Source organism: Procambarus clarkii, chromosome 36 (genome assembly GCF_040958095.1).
Source record: "Procambarus clarkii isolate CNS0578487 chromosome 36, FALCON_Pclarkii_2.0, whole genome shotgun sequence".
Lineage (NCBI taxonomy): Eukaryota > Metazoa > Arthropoda > Malacostraca > Decapoda > Cambaridae > Procambarus > Procambarus clarkii.
In genome coordinates this window covers 28,997,166-29,021,893 of record NC_091185.1, presented here as the reverse complement: position 1 = coordinate 29,021,893, position 24,728 = coordinate 28,997,166, and the positions used below count along the sequence as shown (strand labels likewise).

Genomic DNA, 24,728 nt, shown 5'->3' with positions numbered 1-24,728 from the left:
ACGTGAATTCAGAGACAATTCTATAACATGTGTTCAAGAGATGTGAAAGTATTTCATTCAACATGACCTGCTATCCGAAATGTTATCCAAATATCCCCAGTTTGCTAACTGTAGGTAGTAACTGAGTGATTATAACCGTTCTTCACTGGATGGGACGGTAGCTAGTGTCCCAGTTTATATGTCAGTTGCTTAATTTAGAATCTATACTTGTGGTCGGTCGTATTGGGTGGTTATAAACAGGAGCTGCCTCGTATGGGCCAATAGGCCTTCCGCAGTTACCTTTGTTCTTATGTGTTCAGCCATTGTTGATGTGACGATGAGCATTGAATTTTGTAACAAGCTCATCAAGATTGTAACTTAGCTAAATGAATTGTGGGGTTCAGGCCCTGAGCCCATTATGTGCCTATGTAACCCGTTTCCAATACTGCCCACAGGATGGGTATGGGGTGCATAATAAAGGAACTAAACTAAGTGCAGGCGATGAGTCACAATAACGTGGCTGAAGTATGTTGACCAGACCACACACTAGAAGTTGAAGGGACGACGTTTCGGTCCAGGACGGACCGAAACGTCGTCGTCCCTTCAACTTCTAGTGTGTGGTCTGGTCAACTAAACTAACTCAATTAAAAAGATAATTTGACTTTATTGGATCTATAAACGTTCCCCAACAAATTCCTATTTTATTGCAATAACACATTCGTTCATCAGGTATCTCTGTTTTATATTTGCTCCAAATCGACAACTCTAATTTCCTTGGTTAAAAGCCAAACTCATATTGTTGACCAGACCACACACTAGAAGGTGAAGGGACGACGACGTTTCGGTCCGTCCTGGACCATTCTCAAGTCGATTGAGAATCGACTTGAGAATGGTCCACGACGGACTAAAACGTCGTCGTCCCTTCACTTTCTAGTGTGTTTTCTGGTCAACATACTTCAGCCACGTTATTGTGACTCATCGCCTGCAGACTGATATTGTCGTTCGGTAACATATCTTTATCTAAATATGCTTGAGGACATACTAGATAACATTCTCTGCAATCCCATCATCAGTCACGTCAAATTCTTTTAAACTCAATAAAGCTTTCCTTTAACATTGTTCAATAAATGGGAATGTATTTCCAAATAAGCATCTTTGCAGGTTATGTGTTCTTGCTTTTTGCAGGACTTGTGTAGATAAAAAGATTAAAATTATTAATTTTTAACAGGCTTTATTAATAAGCTTTCATTCATTTAAATCTCTTTCTCTGTTATACTTTCAATAAGGATAAACTAACAAATATTCACGTAAATTGTCAATAAAATTCACTTTTACTTAATAAAGTTAGTTATTATTATTACTAATTCATAAAATTTACTTCCTAAGAATTGCTAGTTAATAATTCAATTAACAATTACTATTGTTAATTCAGTTAACAATTCCTATAGCCGTACTCTTTATAACAAAAAAAAATAATTAGTTGACAAAACAGACATCTTTAACATTTTTCAAAGATTTTTATGATAAAAAAATGGTAAAATCAAAATGTAATAAAAATAAATTGTACTCTGCAGCTCAAGCTTGCCATGGACATGAGATATATTATTTAGAATACCGCCAAGATGGGCAGACGCTCCCATGATGGCTGGTCACCTCTGACCTGCAGCCTCGGATATTAATGTATGAAACTCGCAAATCTGATCTATAATGGAACATTCAGTCTTAAAGTTTTACAGAAAATTTAATATATAGCTGTGCATCTGGTGAGAGAGAGAGTTAATATACACGACCCAATACTGTACATGCAGACTCTTCAACGCCAAAAAAAATTAAATAAAAAATGTATATTGTTGGTATGTGTGTATACTATTAATTTATAAATTGAATCCCATTTATCATTTAGCTTCTCTACAGGTAATGCTATGCTACAGCCCGATAGATGTTACCTCTGCACGATAGATACATTTCGACACACTTATCCCCTGATATAACAAATTATATGACATTAATTTAACAACAGCTGGCCACCAAAATAGTCACTTTAACAACTAAAAAAATCTTGTAAATGACTTGTCAGTATTACCTAAAAGCATTTAATAAATACATAGAAACTGTGTTCCTGGAGAGAGAACTCTACAGAGAATGTAAAGTTCTGGCTTGAAAATTTAAAAGTTAACTACAAGTAGTGTGTGAAAAAATGATTTTAATGATAATGGTAATAATAATAATAAAATAATTACAAGGCTGTTTATTTTTTCCACAGTATCATAAAAACATAGGAATGAAGGTAACTGCAGAAGGCCTATTGGTCCATTTGAGGCAGCTGCTACTTATATCCACCCAATATCCACCCAGTCTACCAATATCTACCCAATATCTACCCAATATCCACCAATCCACCAATATCTATCCAATATCCACCCAATCCACCAATATCTATCCAATATCCACCCAGTCTACCAATATCTACCCAATATCCACCCAATCCACCAATATCTACCCAATATCCACCCAATATCCACCAATATCTACCCAATATCTACTCAATATCCACACAATCCACCAATATCTACCCAATATCCACCCAATCCACCAATATCCACCCAATCCACCTACATCCACCCAATCATGATAGTCCAGAGTCCACGAGTCTAATGTCCTGCCCCTAAAATTCTTCTTTTGTCTGGCCAATATGGGCAGCGGAACCCCTGAATATTATTCTGTCCTAATGGTGACTTGCTATGTTTGGTCTGCCTCTGAGCGGTGCCTGCCTTATACGGCTGCTTGCCTTCGTCTCCCTCCCTGTGTTGTCAAACCACTTGGACTGGTCGGTAGAGCGCCGGCATCGCTTCTTGCAGGGTCGGCGCTCGAGCCTCAGTGGTTGAAGTGGTTCGATATCTTTCTCTGAGTCAATGAGTGTGTCTCTTTTCCTTTGTCATTAAATTCCTTTCACGTGCTGTATTGTCTTACTAGTTTAGCTCTCTCATAATTACCTTAATATATATATTTTGTCTTGGCTAATCCAGCACCGAAGTTAAGAGACCTACCATTCTCTCACCATTCTCTCTCTCCCTCTCTCCTACCTATATCTCTTCACCTCTCTCTCATCTGGTTTTTCGTCATTCGACCTTTGACCTCTTGAGTCTTGGCTAGACTTATAACGTAAATAAAAATAGCTTCAGCTCGACAATCATCCATTTCGATGCTTCTTATTCCTGGGGGGGAGGGGGGAGGGGGAGCTTTCCTTCAAATACCGACAGGAGAGATCACTTGGAGAATGTTGTTATTTTAGATTCAGCTACTCGGAACAAAAAATTCCAAGTAGCACGGGCTATGGAGAGCCCGTAGTGGACTTACCTGGCACAGGAGCGGGGCAAGTAGCACGGGCTATGGTGAGCCCGTAGTGGACCTACCTGTCACAGGAGCGGGGCAAGTAGCACGGGCTATGGTGAGCCCGTAGTGGACTTACCTGTCACAGGAGCGGGGCAAGTAGCACGGGCTATGGTGAGCCCGTAGTGGACCTACCTGTCACAGGAGCGGGGCTGTAACTTGTTGGAGAATATTTGCGAGACGTATTTATCCTCGTAGCGCGGCGAAGCGCTGCCGTAAATTGGTCTGTGATACTTGTATTGTGTTATAATATAAATGGCGTCAGAACAATTCACCCTGAATGCCCCTGTTACCTAGCAGTAAAATAGGTACCTGGGTGTTAGTCAGCTGTCACGGGCTGCTTCCTGGGGGTGGAGGCCTGGTCGAGGACCGGGCCGCGGGGACACTAAAGCCCCGAAATCATCTCAAGATAACCTCAAGATTGCCCTGTGTTTTCCATCATGTTTTGCCTCGTTACAAACACCAACTCGTGGCTTGTGAGTTATAAAATGCAATGCCTGTATTATATTTATATATTAAATCGTGAACCAAAAACTACATACCCATCAGGAAGGCAGGTCAGAGGAGGAGGAATAATGTAACTCGTTATCTAGTAGGCAAAATGTCTGGTTATCATAAGTTATCTGTCTATCCATTTGGTTTTTCCTCGTGTTCTCTGTCAACTCGTCTCTAGTTTACATTCTAATCATCCATCTGCATCACCTTGGCTTTTATTCATTATATAAGGCAGGGGGCGGGGGGGGGGGGGGTTGGTTCTCAAAGTGAGTCCAGGCGGTTGTGAGTCCAACCACACGCATTGTTTACTCGCTTGTGAGTCCATATGTGCTCATTTGAGCCCGTCAACACACACGTGACCCTGTCAACACACACGTAACCCTGTCAACACACACATGTGACCCCTTGATCACCTGACACTTGACAGTGAACTACAAAGGAGATGTTGCTTAAATTGCAGGAAAATCTTGCTTCATCACATGGCGACAAGGAGCTCCATGAGTGTCAAATTTGTATCGCATTCCGGTAACTTGGCCCCTAGAGGCCCCCAGAGGCCCCCAGAAGCCCCCAGAGGCCCACAGAGACCTTCCAGAGGCCCCCAGAGGCCTACAGAGGACAGAGGCCCCCAGAGACCCTCCAGAGGCCCCCAGAGGCCTGCAAAGGCTCACAGAGGCCCCCAGAGGCCTCCAGTGGCCCACAGAGGCCCACAGAGCCCCATAGAGGCCCCCCAGAGGCCCACAGAGGCCCCCAGAACCCCACAGAGGCCCACAGAGGTCCCCAGAGGCCCACAGAGGCCCCCAGAGACCCACAGAGACCCACAGAGGCCCACAGAGACCCACAGAGACCCACAGAGACCCACAGAGACCCACAGAGGCCCACAGAGACCCACAGAGGCCCACAGAGACCCACAGAGGCCCCCAGAGCCCCACAGAGACCCACAGAGGCCCCAGAGGCCCACACAGCCCCCTAGAGGCCCCCAGAGCCCCTCAGAGGCCCCACAGAGCTCCACAGAGCCCCACAGAGGCCTCTAGAGGCCCACAGAGGCCCACAGAGGCCCACAGAACCCCACAGAGACCCACAGAACCCCACAGAGGCCCCCCAGAGGGCTCCCAGAAGCCCCCAGAGGCCCACAGAACCCCACAGAGCCCCACAGAGACCCACAGAGGCCCACAGAGGCCCCCAGAGGCCCACAGAGGCCCCCAGAGGCCCACAGAGGCCCCCAGAGACCCACAGAGGCCCCCAGAGGCCCCCAGAGGCCCCCAGAGGCCCCCAGAGGCCCAGTACTGGCCCCCTCACTAACCTTCACTGTGACGCTTGGCATTACCAACAATAGCTGCGAGCCCTAAGACTAGTTCTGTAAAATTATGCACGAGCGGAAGAGGAAGTGTGTGGCGCCGGGGTGAGAGGAGAGAGAGCAGTGGAGGAGGAGGAGGAGGAGCAGGCCAAGGAGAGGGAGAAGGCCGTCAGGAGGAGTCAGCGACCGTCGGGCCGAGGGAGGAGGAGCACATGCTCCATCCTGCTCGACCAGACACCACACACTCGGCCGCACCACGCTTTACACACCCCCTCCTCCCCCCCCCCCCCCCCCCCCACACCATCATCCTATCTTGAGGTTATCTTGAGATGATTTCGGGGCTTTTTTTAGTGTCCCCCCGGCCCGTGTCTTCGACCAGGCCTATACCCCCAGGAAGCAGCCCGTGACAGCTGACTAACACCCAGGTACCTATTTTTTACTTCCTAGGAGAAGCACACACACACAGGGCGCCTGTGGTTGGTGGCTGAGTGGACAGCACTCATGACTCGTAATCCTGGGGGACGGGGGTTTTGCTCCCCGGTGATGGCGGAAAATATATGGGCAGAGTTTCTTTCATCGTGATGCCCCTTGTTACCTAGCAGTAAATAGGTACCTGGGAGTTTGACAGCTGTAACGGGCTGCTTCCTGTGTGTGTGTGTGTGTGTGTGTGTGTGTGTGTGTGTGTTTACTAGTTGTGTTGTGTTTACTAGTTGTGTTTTTGCGGGGGTTGAGCTTTGCTCTTTCGGCCCGCCTCTCAACTGTCAATCAACTGTTTTACTAACTACTTTTTTTTTTGTTTCCCCCACACCACACACACACACACACCCCAGGAAGCAGCCCGTGACAGCTGACTAACTCCCAGGTACCTATTTACTGCTAGGTAACAGGGGCACTTAGGGTGAAAGAAACTTTGCCCATTTGTTTCTGCCTCGTGCGGGAATCGAACCCGCGCCACAGAATTACGAGTCCTGCGCGCTATCCACCAGGCTGCGAGGCCCCAATGTGTGTGTGTGTGTGTGTGTGTGTGTGTGTGTGTGTGTGTGTGTGTGTGTGTGTGTGTGTGGAAAAACAAAACAAAACACTTGATCGTTGATTGACAGTTGAGATTCGGGTCAAAAGAGCAGAGCTCAACCCCCGCAAGCACAACTAGGTGAATTCAACTAGGTGAATACAGGGTCTCGTGAACATTCAAAAAGCGAAGGTAGGATCTAAGTTCGACCCTGCAAGCACCTCTAGTTAAGTAAACTCAATATCTCACTACACTTGAGGAAAGAATGAATATTGCGGACATGACAACGACGTACACGATACTCAGGTGGATTGACAAAGTAGATATAGAAGCCATGTTCAAATTAAGGAACAGCAGAAAGGACATAATTTTAAACCGGGAACACGGACTAGTCATAGGGACGTCAGAAAGAACGGTTCTGTCTGAGAGTCGTAAATAAGTGGACCGGACTAGACGAGGAAGTTGTCCAAGACAATTCGATACACAACTTTAAATGTAAATAAGATAAAACAGGAAAGAGAGTTACTTCATTGATCTAATGCTGGTCGAATGGCCATTAAGAGCAGATGCTCGACTCTGCAAGCGTAACTAGGTGAGTCCAACTAGGCGGGTACACAGCGTGGATGCTGCTGCTGGGATATCCCAGGTGGCGGGAGATGACGCCAAGGTAACGGAAGATGCTCCGGCTAAGCATCACCGGTTTAATTAACGAAGCTGCCAGGAACGTGTTGCTGTGTTTACCTGGATGCTGCTGGCCAGATATCTTGGCTGATGTTGCGGAGATAAGGATGCTGGGACACCAGGGATGGTGATGGAGCTGGGACACCACAAATAGTGACGCTGACACAAAATATTTCCAAAAGAGGAGTAACAGAATCAGGAAAAACTGACAGAGATCCAGTACACGTGGCTGATCCAGAAGACGGGGGATAATCCAGAGAGAGAGAGAGAGAGAGAGAGAGAGAGAGAGAGAGAGAGAGGGAAGTTACAGAGAGACAAAGAGGGAAGAGAGAGAGAGAGAGACAGAGAGGGAAGAGAGAGAGAGAGAGAGAGAGGGAAGTTACAGAGAGACAGAGAGGGAAGAGACAGAGACTGAGAGAGAACAAATAGAACAATATACTCACCACCTTGAAGCAACTGATATCAGCCAGTCTTCCCAAGACACAAAACAACATTTTTTACTCCATGACTCAGTACCCACGGTGTTCCTAACACCTGCAAATCACAGGTGGATCTCTTGACAACAACTGAAAAAACACAGGTGGATCTCTTGACAACATTTCTCAACACATCATGAAAATAACACATCAGGACAATTCTTCCCTCCCCCCAAAAAAGTAATCCCATTTTCCTATGTACACAAACAAGCCGCATATTATCCGAGATCAGGTCAGAGTCTCGTGGGTATACTCTCTCAGGGAATACTATATATTTTGAGTGGAGTTTACCTGTTTACATGTCACAGCCTCATGGGTGAAAAAACGGGGAGAAAAACTAGTTAGCGCCTCGAGCTGTTTATGGAAGGTGCAATTATAGGGGGCGGGGGGCGGGGACCCCCTATTGTGGACTTGGCAGCAAGAAAAATTAACGGCCTGGACTCATCCTTTATCCTGTTGTCGTTGCTTCTGTTGTTGTCGCTTCTGTTGTTGCTGGTGTGGACTCTTCCGTTGTTGCTTGTGTGGACTCTTCCGTTGTTGCTGGTGTGGACTCTTCCGTTGTTGCTTGTGTGGACTCTTCCGTTGTTGCTGGTGTGGACTCTTCTGTTGTTGCTTGTGTGGACTCTTCCGTTGTTGCTGGTGTGGACTCTTCCGTTGTTGCTTGTGTGGACTCTTCCGTTGTTGCTGGTGTGGACTCTTCTGTTGTTGCTTGTGTGGACTCTTCCGTTGTTGCTGGTGTGGACTCTTCCGTTGTTGCTTGTGTGGACTCTTCCGTTGTTGCTTGTGTGGACTCTTCCGTTGTTGCTGGTGTGGACTCTTCTGTTGTTGCTTGTGTGGACTCTTCCGTTGTTGCTGGTGTGGACTCTTCCGTTGTTGCTTGTGTGGACTCTTCCGTTGTTGCTTGTGTGGACTCTTCCGTTGTTGCTTGTGTGGACTCTTCCGTTGTTGCTGGTGTGGACTCTTCTGTTGTTGCTTGTGTGGACTCTTCCGTTGTTGCTGGTGTGGACTCTTCTGTTGTTGCTTGTGTGGACTCTTCCGTTGTTGCTGGTGTGGACTCTTCCGTTGTTGCTTGTGTGGACTCTTCCGTTGTTGCTTGTGTGGACTCTTCCGTTGTTGCTGGTGTGGACTCTTCCGTTGTTGCTTGTGTGGACTCTTCCGTTGTTGCTTGTGTGGACTCTTCCGTTGTTGCTTGTGTGGACTCTTCCGTTGTTGCTTGTGTGGACTCTTCCGTTGTTGCTGGTGTGGACTCTTCCGTTGTTGCTGGTGTGGACTCTTCCGTTGTTGCTTGTGTGGACTCTTCCGTTGTTGCTTGTGTGGACTCTTCCGTTGTTGCTGGTGTGGACTCTTCTGTTGTTGCTTGTGTGGACTCTTCCGTTGTTGCTGGTGTGGACTCTTCTGTTGTTGCTTGTGTGGACTCTTCCGTTGTTGCTGGTGTGGACTCTTCCGTTGTTGCTTGTGTGGACTCTTCCGTTGTTGCTGGTGTGGACTCTTCCGTTGTTGCTTGTGTGGACTCTTCCGTTGTTGCTGGTGTGGACTCTTCTGTTGTTGCTGGTGTGGACTCTTCCGTTGTTGCTTGTGTGGACTCTTCCGTTGTTGCTGGTGTGGACTCTTCTGTTGTTGCTTGTGTGGACTCTTCCGTTGTTGCTGGTGTGGACTCTTCTGTTGTTGCTTGTGTGGACTCTTCCGTTGTTGCTGGTGTGGACTCTTCCGTTGTTGCTTGTGTGGACTCTTCCGTTGTTGCTGGTGTGGACTCTTCCGTTGTTGCTTGTGTGGACTCTTCCGTTGTTGCTGGTGTGGACTCTTCCGTTGTTGCTGGTGTGGACTCTTCTGTTGTTACAGTTGCTGCTTCTGTTGATGTCAGTGTTGACGTACTGATGTCAGTGTTGACGTACTGATGTCAGTGTTGACGTACTGATGTCAGTGTTGACGTACTGATGTCAGTGTTGACGCTACTGATGTCAGTGTTGACGTACTGATGTCAGTGTTGACGTACTGATGTCAGTGTTGACGTACTGATGTCAGTGTTGACGTACACTGATGTCAGTGTTAGATCCTCATCTTGTCCATTTATGATTTACAAGAACGAGACATTGTTGATCAGTTGAGCGTGAGTGTTTCTACTCTCCCTGGACTAGGAGGTAAGTACTGAGAGAGAGAGAGAGTGCATGCACTCCAGACAAGAGGTAGACAGGACTGTACGTGTGCTTGATCTCTCTCTCTCTGTCTCTCTGTCTCTCTCTCCTCTCTCTCTCTCTGTCTCTGTCTCTGTCTCTGTGTCTCTGTCTCTGTCTGTCTGTCTCTCTCTCTCTCTCTCTCTCTGTCTCTGTCTCTGTGTCTCTGTCTCTGTCTGTCTGTCTGTCTCTCTCTCTCTCTCTCTCTCTGTCTCTCTCTCTCTCTCTCTCTCTCTCTCTCTCTCTCTCTCTCTCTCTCTCTCTCTCTCTCTCTCTCTCTCTCTCTCTCTCTCTCTCTCTCTCTCTCTCTCTCTCTCTCTCTCTCTCTCTCTCTCTCTCTCTCTCTCTCTCTCTCTCTCTCTCTCTCTCTCTCTCTCTCTCTCTCTCTCTCTCTCTCTCTCTCTCTCTCTCTCTCATTTCCACAATTATTATTTACGAATTCTAGAGCAAGGGACATGGGGGCTTCAGATAATTACCAGTTGTTGTGGTTTTTGAAACGTAAGATCCTAATTTTGGTCATAGAGGAAATGATTGGTTAACTCCTTGTCCCACTCTTGTTGACCAATCCTCGCCCAAGATTGGGGGGGGGATAACTTTTATTCCTCGCGTTAATAATCTTATCACGACCATATATATATATATATATATATGTCGTACCTAATAGCCAGAACGCACTTCTCTGCCTACTATTCAAAGCCCGATTTGCCTAATAAGCCAACTTTTCATGAATTAATTGTTTTTCGACTACCTAACCTACCTAACCTAACCTAACCTAACATTTTCGGCTACCTAACCTAACCTAACCTATAAAGATAGGTTAGGTTAGGTTAGGTAGGGTTGGTTAGGTTCGGTCATATATCTACGTTAATTTTAACTCCAATAAAATTTTTTTTACCTCATACATGATGAAATGGGTAGCTTTATCATTTCATAAGAAAAAAATTAGAGAAAATATATTAATTCATGAAATCTTGGCTTATTATGCAAATCGGGCCTTGCATAGTAGGCTGAGAAGGGCGTTCTGGCTATTAGGTACGACATATATATATATATATATATATATATATATATATATATATATATATATATATGTCGTACCTAGTAGCCAGAACGCACCACTCAGCCTACTATGCAAGGCCCGATTTGCCTAATAAGCCAAGTTTTCATGAATTAATTGTTTTTCGTCTACCTAACCTACCTAACCTAACCTAACCTAACTTTTTCGGCTTCCTAACCTAACCTAACCTATAAAGATAGGTTAGGTTAGGTTAGGTAGGGTTGGTTAGGTTCGGTCATATATCTACGTTAATTTTAACTCCAATAAAAAAAAATTTACCTCATACATAATGAAATGGGTAGCTTTTTCATTTCATAAGAAAAAAATTAGAGAAAATATATTAATTCAGGAAAACTTGGCTTATTAGGCAAATCGGGCCATGCATAGTAGGCCAAAAAGTGCGTTCTGGCTACTAGGTACGACATATATATATATATATATATATATATATATATATATATATATATATATATATATATATATATATATATGTCGTACCTAGTAGCCAGAACGCACTTCTCAGCCTACTATGCAAGGCCCGATTTGCCTAATAAGCCAAGTTTTCATGAATTAATTGTTTTTCGACTACCTAACCTACCTAACCTAACCTAACCTAACTTTTTCGGCCACCTAACCTAACCTAACCTACAGAGATAGGTTAGGTTAGGTTAGGTAGGGTTGGTTAGGTTCGGTCATATATCTACGTTAATTTTAACTCCAATAAAAAAAATTGACCTCATACATAATGAAATGGGTAGCTTTACCATTTCATAAGAAAAAAAATTGAAAATATATATTAATTCATGAAAACTTTTCTTATTAGGCAAATCGGGCCTTGCACAGTAGGTTGAGAAGTGCGTTCTGGCTACTAGGTACGACATATATATATATATATATATATATATATATATATATATATATATATATATATATATATATATATATATATATATATATATATATATATATATATATATATGTCGTACCTAGTAGCCAGAACGCACTTCTTGGCCTACTATAAAAGGCCCGATTTGCCTAATAAGCCAAGTTTTCCTGAATTAATATATTTTCTATATTTTTTTTCTTATCAAATGATAAAGCAACCCATTATATTATGTATGAGTTAAATTTTTTTTTATTGGAGTTAAAATTAACGTAGATATATGACCGAACCTAACCAACCCTACCTAACCTAACCTAACCTATCTTTATAGGTTAGGTTAGGTTAGGTAGCCGAAAATGTTAAGTTAGGTTAGGTTAGGTAGGTTAGGTAGTCGAAAAAACATTAATTCATGAAAACTTGGCTTATTAGGCAAATCGGGCCTTGCATAGTAGGCTGAGAAGTGCGTTCTGGCTATTAGGTACGACATATATATATATATATATATATATATATATATATATATATATATATATATATATATATATATATATATATATATATATATGTCGTACCTAGTAGCCAGAACGCACTTGTCAGCCTACTATGCAAGTCCTGATTTGCCTACTAAGCCAAGTTTTCATGAATTAATAGTTTTTCGGCAACCTAACCTACCTAACCTAACCTAACCTAACTTTTTCCGCTACCTAACCCAACCTAACCTATAAAGATAGGTTAGGTTAGGTTAGGTAGGGTTGGTTAGGTTCGGTCATATATCTACGTTAATTTTAACTCTAATAAAAAAAAATTGACCTCATACATAATGAAATGGGTAGCTTTATCATTTCATAAGAAAAAAATTAGAGAAAATATATTAATTCAGGAAAACTTGGCTTATTAGGCAAATCGGGCCTTGAATAGTAGGCCGAGAAGTGCGTTCTGCCTACTAGGTACGACATATATATATATATATATATATATATATATATATATATATATATATATATAATATAACTTTGAAATAAAGTTGCCAGTTCACCCCACTTATTAAAATTACCCAAGCTAATTAATGGAAGCAATATTTGTCTAACGGGTATTATTAAGATAATTAGATTCAGACATGGCCTTCCTATACCAGTAATTAGCGATCATCTCTGTTAAGCTAGTCAGTAATGTCAGAATGTTTAAAGTTGAGTGTGGTAGGAGAGGTGAAGTGACCATTCCATTCCTGCGGTGGAATGATGGGAGGCTGACTAACGCTGACCATGATTTCAAGTTTGTTGTATTTCAAGTTTAATGCATTTTTAAGTTTAGTGGAATTCAAGTTTAGTGCAATTCAAGTTTAGTGAAATTCAAGTTTAGTGGAATTCAAGTTTAGTGGAATTGAAGTTTAGTGGAATTGAAGTTTAGTGGAATTGAAGTTTAGTGGAATTGAAGTTTAGTGGAATTGAAGTTTAGTGGAATTGAAGTTTAGTGGAATTCAAGTTTAGTGGAATTCAAGTTTAGTGGAATTCAAGTTTAGTGCATTTGAAGTTTTGTGTTATCCAACCGGTTCTGATCATTATGCTTATTGCAAGAATTGCAATCTGGCTGAGAACAGCATTAAGGAGAGCAAGACTTCGTGGCAAGGGCTGACCTGTAGTTCTTGGTGGTAGATAATTGCAACTCTCATTACATTCACAGAGCTTAATGCTTAAAGTTTCACCTATTTGACAGGTGAGAGCGTGATGTATTCCCCGTAGCAGCTGTCTAACTCCCAAGTACCTATTTACTGCTAGGTGAACAGTGAGTCTAATCAAAGAAATGCTTGGAGGATAAATAGATCTTACAGCAAGGCGTTCATTGTCCGGGACTCAGTAGTGTGAGAACGCACTGTACGTATTATGAGATCAAAGTTAAAGAAAAGAGTTCAGTTTTGCAAAGATCCTGATACCAGGAACCATGAAAGTATCAGTGGAAGAGAGAAAGTAACGTGTCTTTGCAAGACGAGGGCCCAGATTCACGAAAGCACTTATGCAAGCACTTACGAACGTGTACATCTTTCCTCAATCTTTGACGGCTTTGGTTACATTTATTAAACAGTTTACAAGCATGAATACTTGCCATTCAACTGATGTTATTGTTATAAACAGCCTCCTGGTGCTTCGGAGCTCATTAACTGTTTAATAGTTGGAAACAAAGCCGCTAAAGATTGAGAAAAGATGTACAGGTTCGTAAGTGTTTGCGTAAGTGGTTTCGTGAATCTGGCCCGAGGTCAATAACCCCAAATATACACCGAGGTTACATAATACATTATCGAAACTATTTTCCCATTAAAGCGAAAATGTTTGAGATTATTGTACAGCCTCGCAATGCGACATATAACAATCTGCTAAACATTCAGCTGAGATGTTTGTCCTTCATGTACTGAAGAAAATGTATTCGTGTTTATAACTATTAAACAGGCAGAAAATTGTACAAGCAATATATTCTTAAACCATTCATCAATTAAAAAAAATATTCCACTTTATATGTGATACATTTACATCGCTAAGATGTACTCAGATCAAAACCGAAATGGTCAAATTCTGCTCAAAGATAATATACCCTCAATCATTCTCCAGATGTGCAAAACCTGTCAATTTTTCCTATGTTTTTTTTTTTTTAACTTTCATTAAACAGTCTGCGAGCTCCGAAGCATTACGATGTTGTTTATAACAACAATAGCCTTCGATAGTGAAGTTTCGTAGCTCATAAAGTCTTTAAAAACCAATTTCAAGATGTAGAAATTCGTAATAGGTTGTATAAATGCAAGAGTCATCCTGTTCCCTATTTCCATCTCGCTCATAACTTCTTAGGTACTCATTGCTCGGTTGTTTGTTGTTAGTCCCAGTGTCGTAGGAGTGGAAGGCGAGGGTCTGGGAGCCTGAGGTCCTAAATAGAGCAGCAGCGTCTCGGGGCTCTACATGGGAAGCACATCTTAGAGCCAACGCCAAAAAAAACTCCTTCTGACCTCTTAGCATGCATTCCTCGCCTCTTGCCCCAGCATAACATTTACTGTACACAAAGTATCCTCATACATCCTGTATGTCTTAGATGCAGGTCACACACACACACACACACACACACACACACACACACACACACACACACACACACACACACACACACACACACACACACACACACACACACAACACACACACACACACACACACACACACACACACACACACACACACACACACACACACAAACAAATGTAGATATGGTAGAGCCCAGTAGGCTCAGGAATCTGTACACCAGTTGATTGACAGTTGAGAGGCGGGACCAAAGAGCCAAAGCTCAACCCCCGCAAGTACAATTAGGTGAGTACACACACACACACACACACACACACACACACACACACACACACACACACACACACACACACACACACACACACACACACACACACACACACACACACACACACACACACAAGAAGAAGAGATTACCCAAGATGAAAGACTATCAGATATAGAGGTGACAGCAGAGGATGTAATGAAACAGTTGACAACACTGGATGCAAATAAAGCTGTTGGACCAGACAAAGTATCACCGTGGATACTTAAAGAGGCAGCGCAGGCTCTCAGCGTGCCTCTGGCAATGATCTTCAATGAGTCACTTATGTCGGGAGAATTGCCCAGTTGCTGGAAGGAGGCAAATGTCGTACCGATTTTCAAAAAGGGGGATAGGGAGGAGGCACTTAACTACAGACCCGTATCACTGACAAGCATCCCCTGCAAAATACTTGAAAGAATAATTAGGCTAAGACTTGTTGAGCACCTGGAGAGCATTGGGTTTGTAAACAAGCACCAACATGGGTTCTGGACAGGGAAATCATGCCTAACAAACCTTTTAGAATTCTATGATAAAGTAACAAGGATAAGGCAGGACAGAGAAGGCTGGGCAGACTGCATATTTCTTGACTGCCAAAAGGCCTTTGATACGGTACCGCACATGAGACTGCTATACAAACTTGAGAGGCAGGCAGGAGTAAGCGGAAAGGCCCTAGTATGGGTGAAGAACTACCTAACAGGAAGGAGCCAGAGGGTAATGGTAAGGGGCGAAAAGTCGGACTGGCGAACAGTAACAAGTGGAGTACCTCAAGGATCGGTGCTGGGACCAATCCTCTTTCTAATTTACGTAAATGATATGTTTACAGGAGTGGAATCATACATGTCAATGTTTGCAGATGACGCAAAATTAATGAGAAGAGTTGTGACAGACGAGGATTGTAGGATCCTCCAAGAGGACTTACACAGGCTGCAGAGATGGTCAGAGAAATGGCTACTGGAGTTTAACACCAGTAAATGTAAAGTTATGGAAATGGGATCAGGTGACAGGAGACCAAAGGGACAGTACACAATGAAGGGGAACAGCCTACCTGTAACGATTCGAGAAAGAGACCTGGGAGTGGATGTGACACCCAATCTAACTCCTGAGGCACATATAAATAGGATAACGACAGCAGCGTACTCTACACTGGCGAAAATTAGAACTTCATTCAGAAACCTAAATGAGGAAGCTTTTAGGGCGCTTTACACTGCCTACGTGAGACCCGTCTTAGAGTATGCCGCGCCATCATGGAGCCCCCACCTGAAGAAACACATAAAGAAACTGGAGAAGGTTCAGAGGTTTGCGACGAGGCTTGTCCCAGAGCTACGAGGGATGGGATATGAAGAGCGGCTGAAGGAACTGAACCTTACGACACTAGAGAAAAGAAGGGAGAGAGGAGATATGATAGGGACATATAAAATACTCAGGGGAATTGACAAAGTGGAAATAGATCAAATGTTCACACGTAATAATAACAGAACGAGGGGACATGGGTGGAAACTGGAAACTCAGATGAGTCACAGAGATGTTAGGAAGTTTTCTTTTAGCGTGAGAGTAGTAGAAAAATGGAATGCACTTGGGGAACAGGTTGTGGAAGCAAATACTATTCATACTTTTAAAACTAGGTATGATAGGGAAATGGGACAGGAGTCATTGCTGTAAACAACCGATAGCTAGAAAGGCGGGATCCAAGAGTCAATGCTCGATCCTGCAAGCACATATAGGTGAGTACATATAGGTGAGTACACACACACACATCAAGCTTATCAGTCATATACAACACCAGAAAGCTTAGCAGGCATACTTAAAGCTTATAACGTGTATAGTTGGTTATCGTGTCTCATGTACACCTTCTCAACCCCCAGTGTTCTTGGTTATCGTGTCTCATGTGCACACATACACATGGCCCATCAATGACTCATGTGCGTAACTTACCAATACGCACAATAACAATGTCACATTGATTACTAACACACGTGACAAACACACTAATAATCACCAAAATATATTGCATGTCAACAAGACATAAACGGTGACTGAAATAGTCACTACTGAGACGACAATAGATCTTGGAACTAATTCAGGTCACTGAGACGACAATAGATCTTGGAACTAATTCAGGTCACTGAGACGACAATAGATCTTGGAACTAATTCAGGTCACTGAGACGACAATAGATCTTGGAACTAATTCAGGTCACTGAGACGACAATAGAGTCATTGAATTACAAATGCCACTGAGACACGTTAAGGGAACTATGAGGGGGAAAGCGCCAAGCCATTAGACTATATAGCACTTGGAGGGTGATCAGGATAAGGGTTTGGGATGGACTAGGAGGGGGGGAGGGGGAATGGTGCCCAACCACTTGTGGACCGTCGGGGATTGAACGCCGACCTGCATGAAGCCAGACCGTCGCTCTACCGTCCAGCCCAAGTGGTTGGGCAGAATAATCAATGCGCTAACACCTCTGGTAGGTGACTCCAGCTGAAATTACCAAATTCGCTGTTATTATATTTAATATTATATATATATATATATATATATATATATATATATATATATATATATATATATATATATATATATATATATATATGTATATATATATATATATATATATATATATATAAATATATATATAAATATATATATATATATATATATATATATATATATATATATATATATATATATATATATTTATATATCCAAATAATAACTATAAACATAACTAGGAATGACACGGATCCCAGAGACCCTAAGTGCGTGTGGAATTAAGCTAAACCTCACACACCTGAACAGGTGTGTGGCGGTCACTACACAGTGTGACGGTGTGACACATGTGCAGTCGACTCGGTCATTCTACCACCCGCCTGCGTCGGTCGTGCATGGAAATAGAGTCGATCAGAGCGGTCGATCACTCCGAGCAGCAGAAGGTATCACTAGAAACATCACAGAGACAATGCACTTACTGACCCGACCCGATCTTCGTTCCATTCCATTCATACCACTTAGAGCTGGACGGTAACCTTGTGGAATGAGCCGTCACAGGGAAGAGAGAAGCTGTCCGGTGAGTGTATGGGTGGTAGACTCTTCCTCTCACCTTACCTGCACCTGCTGTAGATGGAGGAGAGAGAATTGAATTGAAATTGAAACTGAAATAACTTTATTGAGGTAAAATACACACAAAGGGATGAGGTAGCTCAAGCTATTCTCACCCCGTTCAGTACAACGTGTTCATACATATATAGACACACATCATAAACAATGAACATATTGCCGAAAATTCTGAGAGATAAACATATACATTTCCTCCTAAGAGGAGAGAGAGATTACTCATTAATGTTACAAGGCTTTAGGTACATGAGGCAGGCGTGCGTGAGCAACACAGCATGTGAGGTACTGTGTGTGAGGTGTGAGGTAATCTCCTATGAGGTACTGTGTCAAAGCCTTTCTGGCAGTCCATAAATATGCAATCTATCCATCCATCTCTCTCTTTTGCCCTATTCTCGTTACTTTATCATAGAATTCCAGTCAGTTTGTTAGGCATGATATCCAATCCCTAAAGCCATGTTGGTGTTCGTTTACAATCCTAATTCTCTAAGTGTATAACTAGTCTTAACCTAACTTTTCTATCAAGTACTTTGCAGGAGTACTCGTCAGTGATACTGGTCTGCAGCTAAGTGGCACTTCTAAACCTTGAAAATTGATTTAGATTTCTAAATCCCTTGAAAACTGGTCCCCCATTTGCATTTTCCCATCAAATGGAGTCCTGACTCCTAACCTGACTCCTTCTTCGGAGTCAGGATATGTACAGCCTTCATCCTACAAGGATAATTTCATGCGAATGTCTGTCAGGGGGGAATATATATATATATATATATATATATATATATATATATATATATATATATATATATATATATATATATATATATATATATATATATATATATTTGTTCATTGAGAACAGGGGACTATAGAGAAGAATGGATAACATATAAGGGAGGGAGTGCACCTAGGGCAGGTGGGAAGTTTTTGTCCGATTGTCGGGGTGTACTCAAGGTGATATTGGTTGGTTGGTACTGCAGGAGAGAGGCAGGCAGGCAGGCAGGCTGGTGCTGCAGGTGGAGCAGAGAGGCAGGCAGGCAGGCTGGTGCTGCAGGTGGAGCAGAGAGGCAGGCAGGCAGGCTGGTGCTGTAGGTGGAACAGAGAGGCAGGGAGGCAGGCCGTTGTAGGTGGAGAGAGGCAGGCAGGCAGGCTGGTGATGTAGGTGGAGAGAGGCAGGCAGGCAGGCTGGTGCTGTAGGTGGAGCAGAGAGGCAGGCAGGCAGGCAGGGAGGCAGGCTGGTGATGTAGGTGGAGAGAGGCAGGCAGGCAGGCTGGTACTGTAGGTGGAGCAGAGAGGCAGGCAGGCAGGCAGGGAGGCAGGCTGGTGATGTAGGTGGAGAGAGGCAGGCAGGCAGGCTGGTACTGTAGGTGGAGCAGAGAGGCAGGCAGGCAGGCAGGGAGGCAGGCTGGTGATGTAGGTGGAGAGAGGCAGGCAGGCAGGCTGGTGCTGCAGGTGGAGCAGAGAGGCAGGCAGGCAGGCAGGCTGTTGTAGGTTGAGGATAGAGGCAGGTTAGGCAGGTAAACCAGCCTGGTCGCAGGACCAGACTTACCCTGCCTTCGAATCTTTACTTTTACTCCAAGATTGGCAATGCAGAAATAATACTAATAATAATAAGCTACGCCTTTCACCTTAACCAAAGTAATAATAATATCCCATTTGGACAAGAAACATCTCGGCCAAAGACCTGATTTTTTCACCCCCGCAGACAAATAGAATTCCAACTGTTAACTAACATATAAATACTGATCTCCTGCGCTCTATATGGACCGGACTAGACTGGACGTGAGTCCAGTCTAGTCCACACAATGGACCGGACGTGAGGGATGGGACACGTACTTTAACTAAATAAACCATTAAACCAATAAACCATTATGGCTTTATATAGCATAAACCACTAAACCATGGTACCTTGTTATTAAGTTGGTGATAACTGACAAATAATCATCGACCAAAACAAAACGCAATAACAAACTATGCAGCCAGCTGCATAGTTACAGTGGCAATTGGTGCTGAAGCGGTGAAAGTTATTCTCAATATGGCTACATAAACTTTTTTGTTACACGTGCCTCTGTAAACCTGAGCGTTTCCGCAAGCTCAGCACGATTTGCTGATGGAATTAGAGCAACCAGTAATTTGTTCTTCACATAATCTGTATTTTATCATGCTCTATCTCTCTCAATTTCTCGTATTTACTCCTTTTGTTTCGTCTCGCTCGTTCTCTTATCTTCCATCCTATCTTCCCTCTGACACGAAGTATCTGAAAGTTAAACGGACGAAAAAAAAAGTTTTAGAGGACGAATAACAGGTATTTGGTCCTGATCTGCCACGCTGCTGACTGCCGCCATGGGTACCTGGCCTGGCCCGTGATACCCTGTGACCCATGGTACCTTGTAGGTCATGGTACCTTGTGGGTCATGGTACATTGTGGCCCATGGTACCTTGTAGGTCATGGTACCATGGGTACCTGGCCTGGCCCATTGTACCTTGTGGGTCATGGTACCTTGTAGGTCATGGTACCTTGTGGCCCATGGTACCTTGTAGGTCATGGTACCATGGGTACCTGGCCTGGCCCATGGTACCTTGTGGGTCATGGTACCTTGTGGGTCATGGTACCTTGTAGGTCATGGTACCTTGTAGGTCATGGTACCTTGTGGGTCATGGTACCTTGTGGCCCATGGTACCTTGTTGGTCATGGTACCATGGGTACCTGGCCTGGCCCATGGTACCTTGAAGGTCATGGTACCTTGTAGGTCATGGTACCTTGTGGGTCATGGTACCTTGTGGCCCATGGTACCTTGTAGGTCATGGTACCATGGGTACCTGGCCTGGCCCATGGTACCTTGTGGGTCATGGTACCTTGTGGGTCATGGTACCTTGTAGGTCATGGTACCTTGTAGGTCATGGTACCTTGTGGGTCATGGTACCTTGTGGCCCATGGTACCTTGTTGGTCATGGTACCATGGGCACCTGGCCTGGCCCATGGTACCTTGTAGGTCATGGTACCTTGTAGGTCATGGTACCTTGTAGGTCATGGTACCTTGTAGGTCATGGTACCTTGTGGGTTATGGTACCTTGTAGGTCATGGTACCTTGTGGGTCATGGTACCCTGTGGCCCATGGTACCTTGTAGGTCATGGTACCTTGTGGGTCATGGTACCTTGTAGGTCATGGTACCTTGTAGGTCATGGTACCTTGTAGGTCATGGTACCTTGTGGGTCATGGTACCTTGTGGGTCATGGTACCTTGTGGGTCATGGTACCTTGTGGGTCATGGTACCTTGTGGGTCATGGTAACTTGTGGGACAGGAGGCATCCAGGAGAGTCAGGAGGCAGCGAGGAGAGTCAGGAGGCAGCGAGGAGAGTCAGGAGGCAGCGAGGAGAGTCAGGAGGCAGCGAGAAGAGTCAGGAGGCAGCGAGGAGAGTCAGGAGGCAGCGAGGAGAGTCAGGAGGCAGCGAGGAGAGTCAGGAGGCAGTCAGCAGAGTCAGGAGGCAGCGAGGAGAGTCAGGAGGCAGTCAGGAGAGTCAGGAGGCAGCGAGGAGAGTCAGGAGGCAGCGAGGAGAGTCAGGAGGCAGCGAGGAGAGTCAGGAGGCAGCGAGGAGAGTCAGGAGGCAGCGAGGAGAGTCAGGAGGCAGTCAGCAGAGTCAGGAGGCAGCGAGGAGAGTCAGGAGGCAGTCAGGAGAGTCAGGAGGCAGCGAGGAGAGTCAGGAGGCAGCGAGGAGAGTCAGGAGGCAGCCAGGAGAGTCAGGAGGCAGCAAGGAGAGTCAGGAGGCAGTCAGGAGAGTCAGGAGGCAGCGAGGAGAGTCAGGAGGCAGCGAGGAGAGTCAGGAGGCAGCGAGGAGAGTCAGGAGGCAGCGAGGAGAGTCAGGAGGCAGCGAGGAGAGTCAGGAGGCAGTCAGCAGAGTCAGGAGGCAGCGAGGAGAGTCAGGAGGCAGCGAGGAGAGTCAGGAGGCAGCGAGGAGAGTCAGGAGGCAGCGAGGAGAGTCAGGAGGCAGCGAGGAGAGTCAGGAGGCAGTCAGGAGAGTCAGGAGGCAGCGAGGAGAGTCAGGAGGCAGCGAGGAGAGTCAGGAGGCAGCGAGGAGAGTCAGGAGGCAGCGAGGAGAGTCAGGAGGCAGCGAGGAGAGTCAGGAGGCAGCGAGGAGAGTCAGGAGGCAGTCAGCAGAGTCAGGAGGCAGCGAGGAGAGTCAGGAGGCAGCGAGGAGAGTCAGGAGGCAGCGAGGAGAGTCAGGAGGCAGCGAGGAGAGTCAGGAGGCAGCGAGGAGAGTCAGGAGGCAGTCAGGAGAGTCAGGAGGCAGAGAGGAGAGTCAGGAGGCAGCGAGGAGAGTCAGGAGGCAGCGAGGAGAGTCAGGAGGCAGCGAGGAGAGTCAGGAGGCAGCGAGGAGAGTCAGGAGGCAGCGAGGAGAGTCAGGAGGCAGCGAGGAGAGTCAGGAGGCAGCCAGGAGAGTCAGGAGGCAGCGAGGAGAGTCAGGAGGCAGCCAGGAGAGTCAGGAGGCAGTCAGGAGAGTCAGGAGGCAGCGAGGAGAGTCAGGAGGCAGCGAGGAGAGTCAGGAGGCAGCCAGGAATGGTTAGTGTGGAGGAGAGATGACTGGTGAAGCATCTTTCCTCTCAAGTCTGCATCTTGGTGATGTTATCAGTCCCGCACACCACTCCCCGGCTACCCCTGTGGTTCCCCAGTGATACTCTGCCCTGCCCCCTGGGGCACTCCCACGTGTATACAACACCACTCCCAGGCACCACGTACCCCCCTCCCAGGCACCACGTGCCCCCCTCCCAGGCACCACGTGCCCCCCTCCCAGGCACCACGTGCAACAACGTGGATACCCCCCAGAAATCACTGTGATTGTTGTCACATGACATCATTTATTCTCTGAGAATTGTAATTCATTTTATGTATGAATTAAATAAGATGAACAATGTGAACGTTGCAAAAAGTAAATAGTAAATACGAGGCTTGGCAGGATGACAAGGTTGTGTAGCAACACTTCTGGGCTGCTGTTATCACTTGTACTGTGCTGAACAGTGTTTACCTGGCGCTCTAAACAGGTAAGTGTCAAGCCATTCACCTTATTCGTGTTGTTTACCTGTGTACCTGTGGAGTCACTGGCATGTCACGCGCTCTCAGACCAGCTCACGTGGACGGACTGGCTCGTTAAGTCATCCTTGCTAACAACTGTATCCTGCCTGTGTTTACATTTTAAACATGTATGTAAAGTGATAATTACACGTATGTAATGCGATCAAGAGAACAAGAGGACAATCCGGATGTAATAGCACTCACAGAGACGAAATTGTCAGACTACACTTGTGATAAGGAAAGAGAGGGAAGGAAGCGAAGAGGAAGGAGTGGGCCGACTGAAAGGAAATGACTGGAGTTTCGAAGAGATGGTTATCCCTGGAATACGACCCGCCAAATAGTTTACCCACCAGGTACCCATTCACTGCTGGGTGAACAGAGGCTACAGTTAAGGATTGGCGCCCGGTAAATCCTCCCCAGCCAGGATACGAACCCAATCCAAAGCACTTGGGAAGCCCTGAGCGAGTGTTTTACTACTATGCCACGAGGGGGGGGGGGGGGTGGGACTGCTCAAACAACCCATGATTTAATCAGGGATGTAAACTGGCAAAGCAACTATGAACAAGGACATGGAGAAACTACAGAAATAACAGGACACCAGAGAGCAGAGCAAGATAGCAGAGGGCCAGGAATGAGTATCTCAGGGTGAGAAGAGAGGCAGAAAGACAGTACGAAAATGACATAGCAAATAAAGCAAGGACCCGACCCAAACTGCTGCACAGCCACATCAGAAGGCTAACAACAGTGAAGGAACAGGATAGGGACAGGAAGAACCACGACAGATATGGGGTGCACAATAAACTAGCCACCTCCGGCGGCAACAATAAAAAAATGACAAGATGTGTGAGAAACTCATTAAGAGGTTCCTGGAGGTCTTCACAATAGAGCAAGGCGAAGTTCCAGAACCTAAGAAAAGAAGCATCTAACCAGGCACCACTGGAGAAGTCTGTAATTCCCAGTGGGGAGGTAAGGAAGCATTTGCTTGAATTGCATTTTGCAAAGGCTGTAGGCCTAGACGGTATCAGTCCATGGATACTAAAAGAGGGAGCAGAAGCAATGTGCCTACCACTCTCAATGGTGTATAACAAGTCACTGATACCACACACACTTTCTTAACCTACGTTAGACCAGTTCTTGAGTATGCAGCACTGGCATTTGCATTCCACACTTGAATAAACATAAATTGAAACAATGAAAGTGCAGAAGGTGTGGGTACTCACTCACAGAGAACAATTGAGCGACCTCAAACGCACCACGCCTAAGTAAAGGCGAATCTGATGGAATATGATAAGAGTATAGAAGATATTAATGAAAATTTACAGGGGAAGACAGAGAGGCAATGTTTACAATATGAGACAGAAGGACCAGGCGAGACGGGTGGACCAGGCGAGACGGGTGGACCATGGAGACAGATGAGCTGATGAGATATCAAGAAAAACTTGCTCAGTGCAAGACTCACAAGTAAAGGGAAAACGGGCCACTACAGGAGTTCGTCGAGGCAAATTCAGTGAGCAACGTCAGAACGAAATACCACGATAGCAGGAAAGTCATTTAATTAAACGACCAGGAAATGCTTACTGTTATGACCACTCAAGACAATACGACTACAACTAAAGTGGTAAGTGCAGCTTTAATCATCAACACTCCTTATTGCGATGCAACTTGTCACCCTCTCAAGGCTCCCAACCCCAAGAGCTATACACAGAGCTTGAGCCCCATCTATGCCGTGCTCGGTGAGTTACAGACTATGTA

At 45.1% G+C, this 24,728-nt stretch overlaps 2 protein-coding genes across 2 annotated transcripts; one reads left to right on the top strand and one right to left on the bottom strand.

Moving 5' to 3' along the window:
- Nucleotides 1–7,765: 7,765 nt before the first annotated feature.
- On the bottom strand, nucleotides 7,766–21,040 carry LOC138371709 (neurofilament heavy polypeptide-like). Its single transcript, XM_069336727.1, has 2 exons — nucleotides 20,978–21,040; nucleotides 7,766–9,151 (listed from the first exon to the last, which is right to left on the bottom strand). Exons 1-2 carry the CDS (start codon nucleotides 21,038–21,040, stop codon nucleotides 7,766–7,768), a joined length of 1,449 nt encoding a protein of 482 aa, XP_069192828.1.
- A 117-nt stretch (nucleotides 21,041–21,157) lies between these two features.
- Nucleotides 21,158–22,471, top strand: LOC123756254 (trichohyalin-like). Its single transcript, XM_045739333.1, has one exon. The coding sequence runs from the start codon at nucleotides 21,158–21,160 to the stop codon at nucleotides 22,469–22,471; it is 1,314 nt and encodes a 437-aa protein (XP_045595289.1).
- Nucleotides 22,472–24,728: the final 2,257 nt, after the last annotated feature.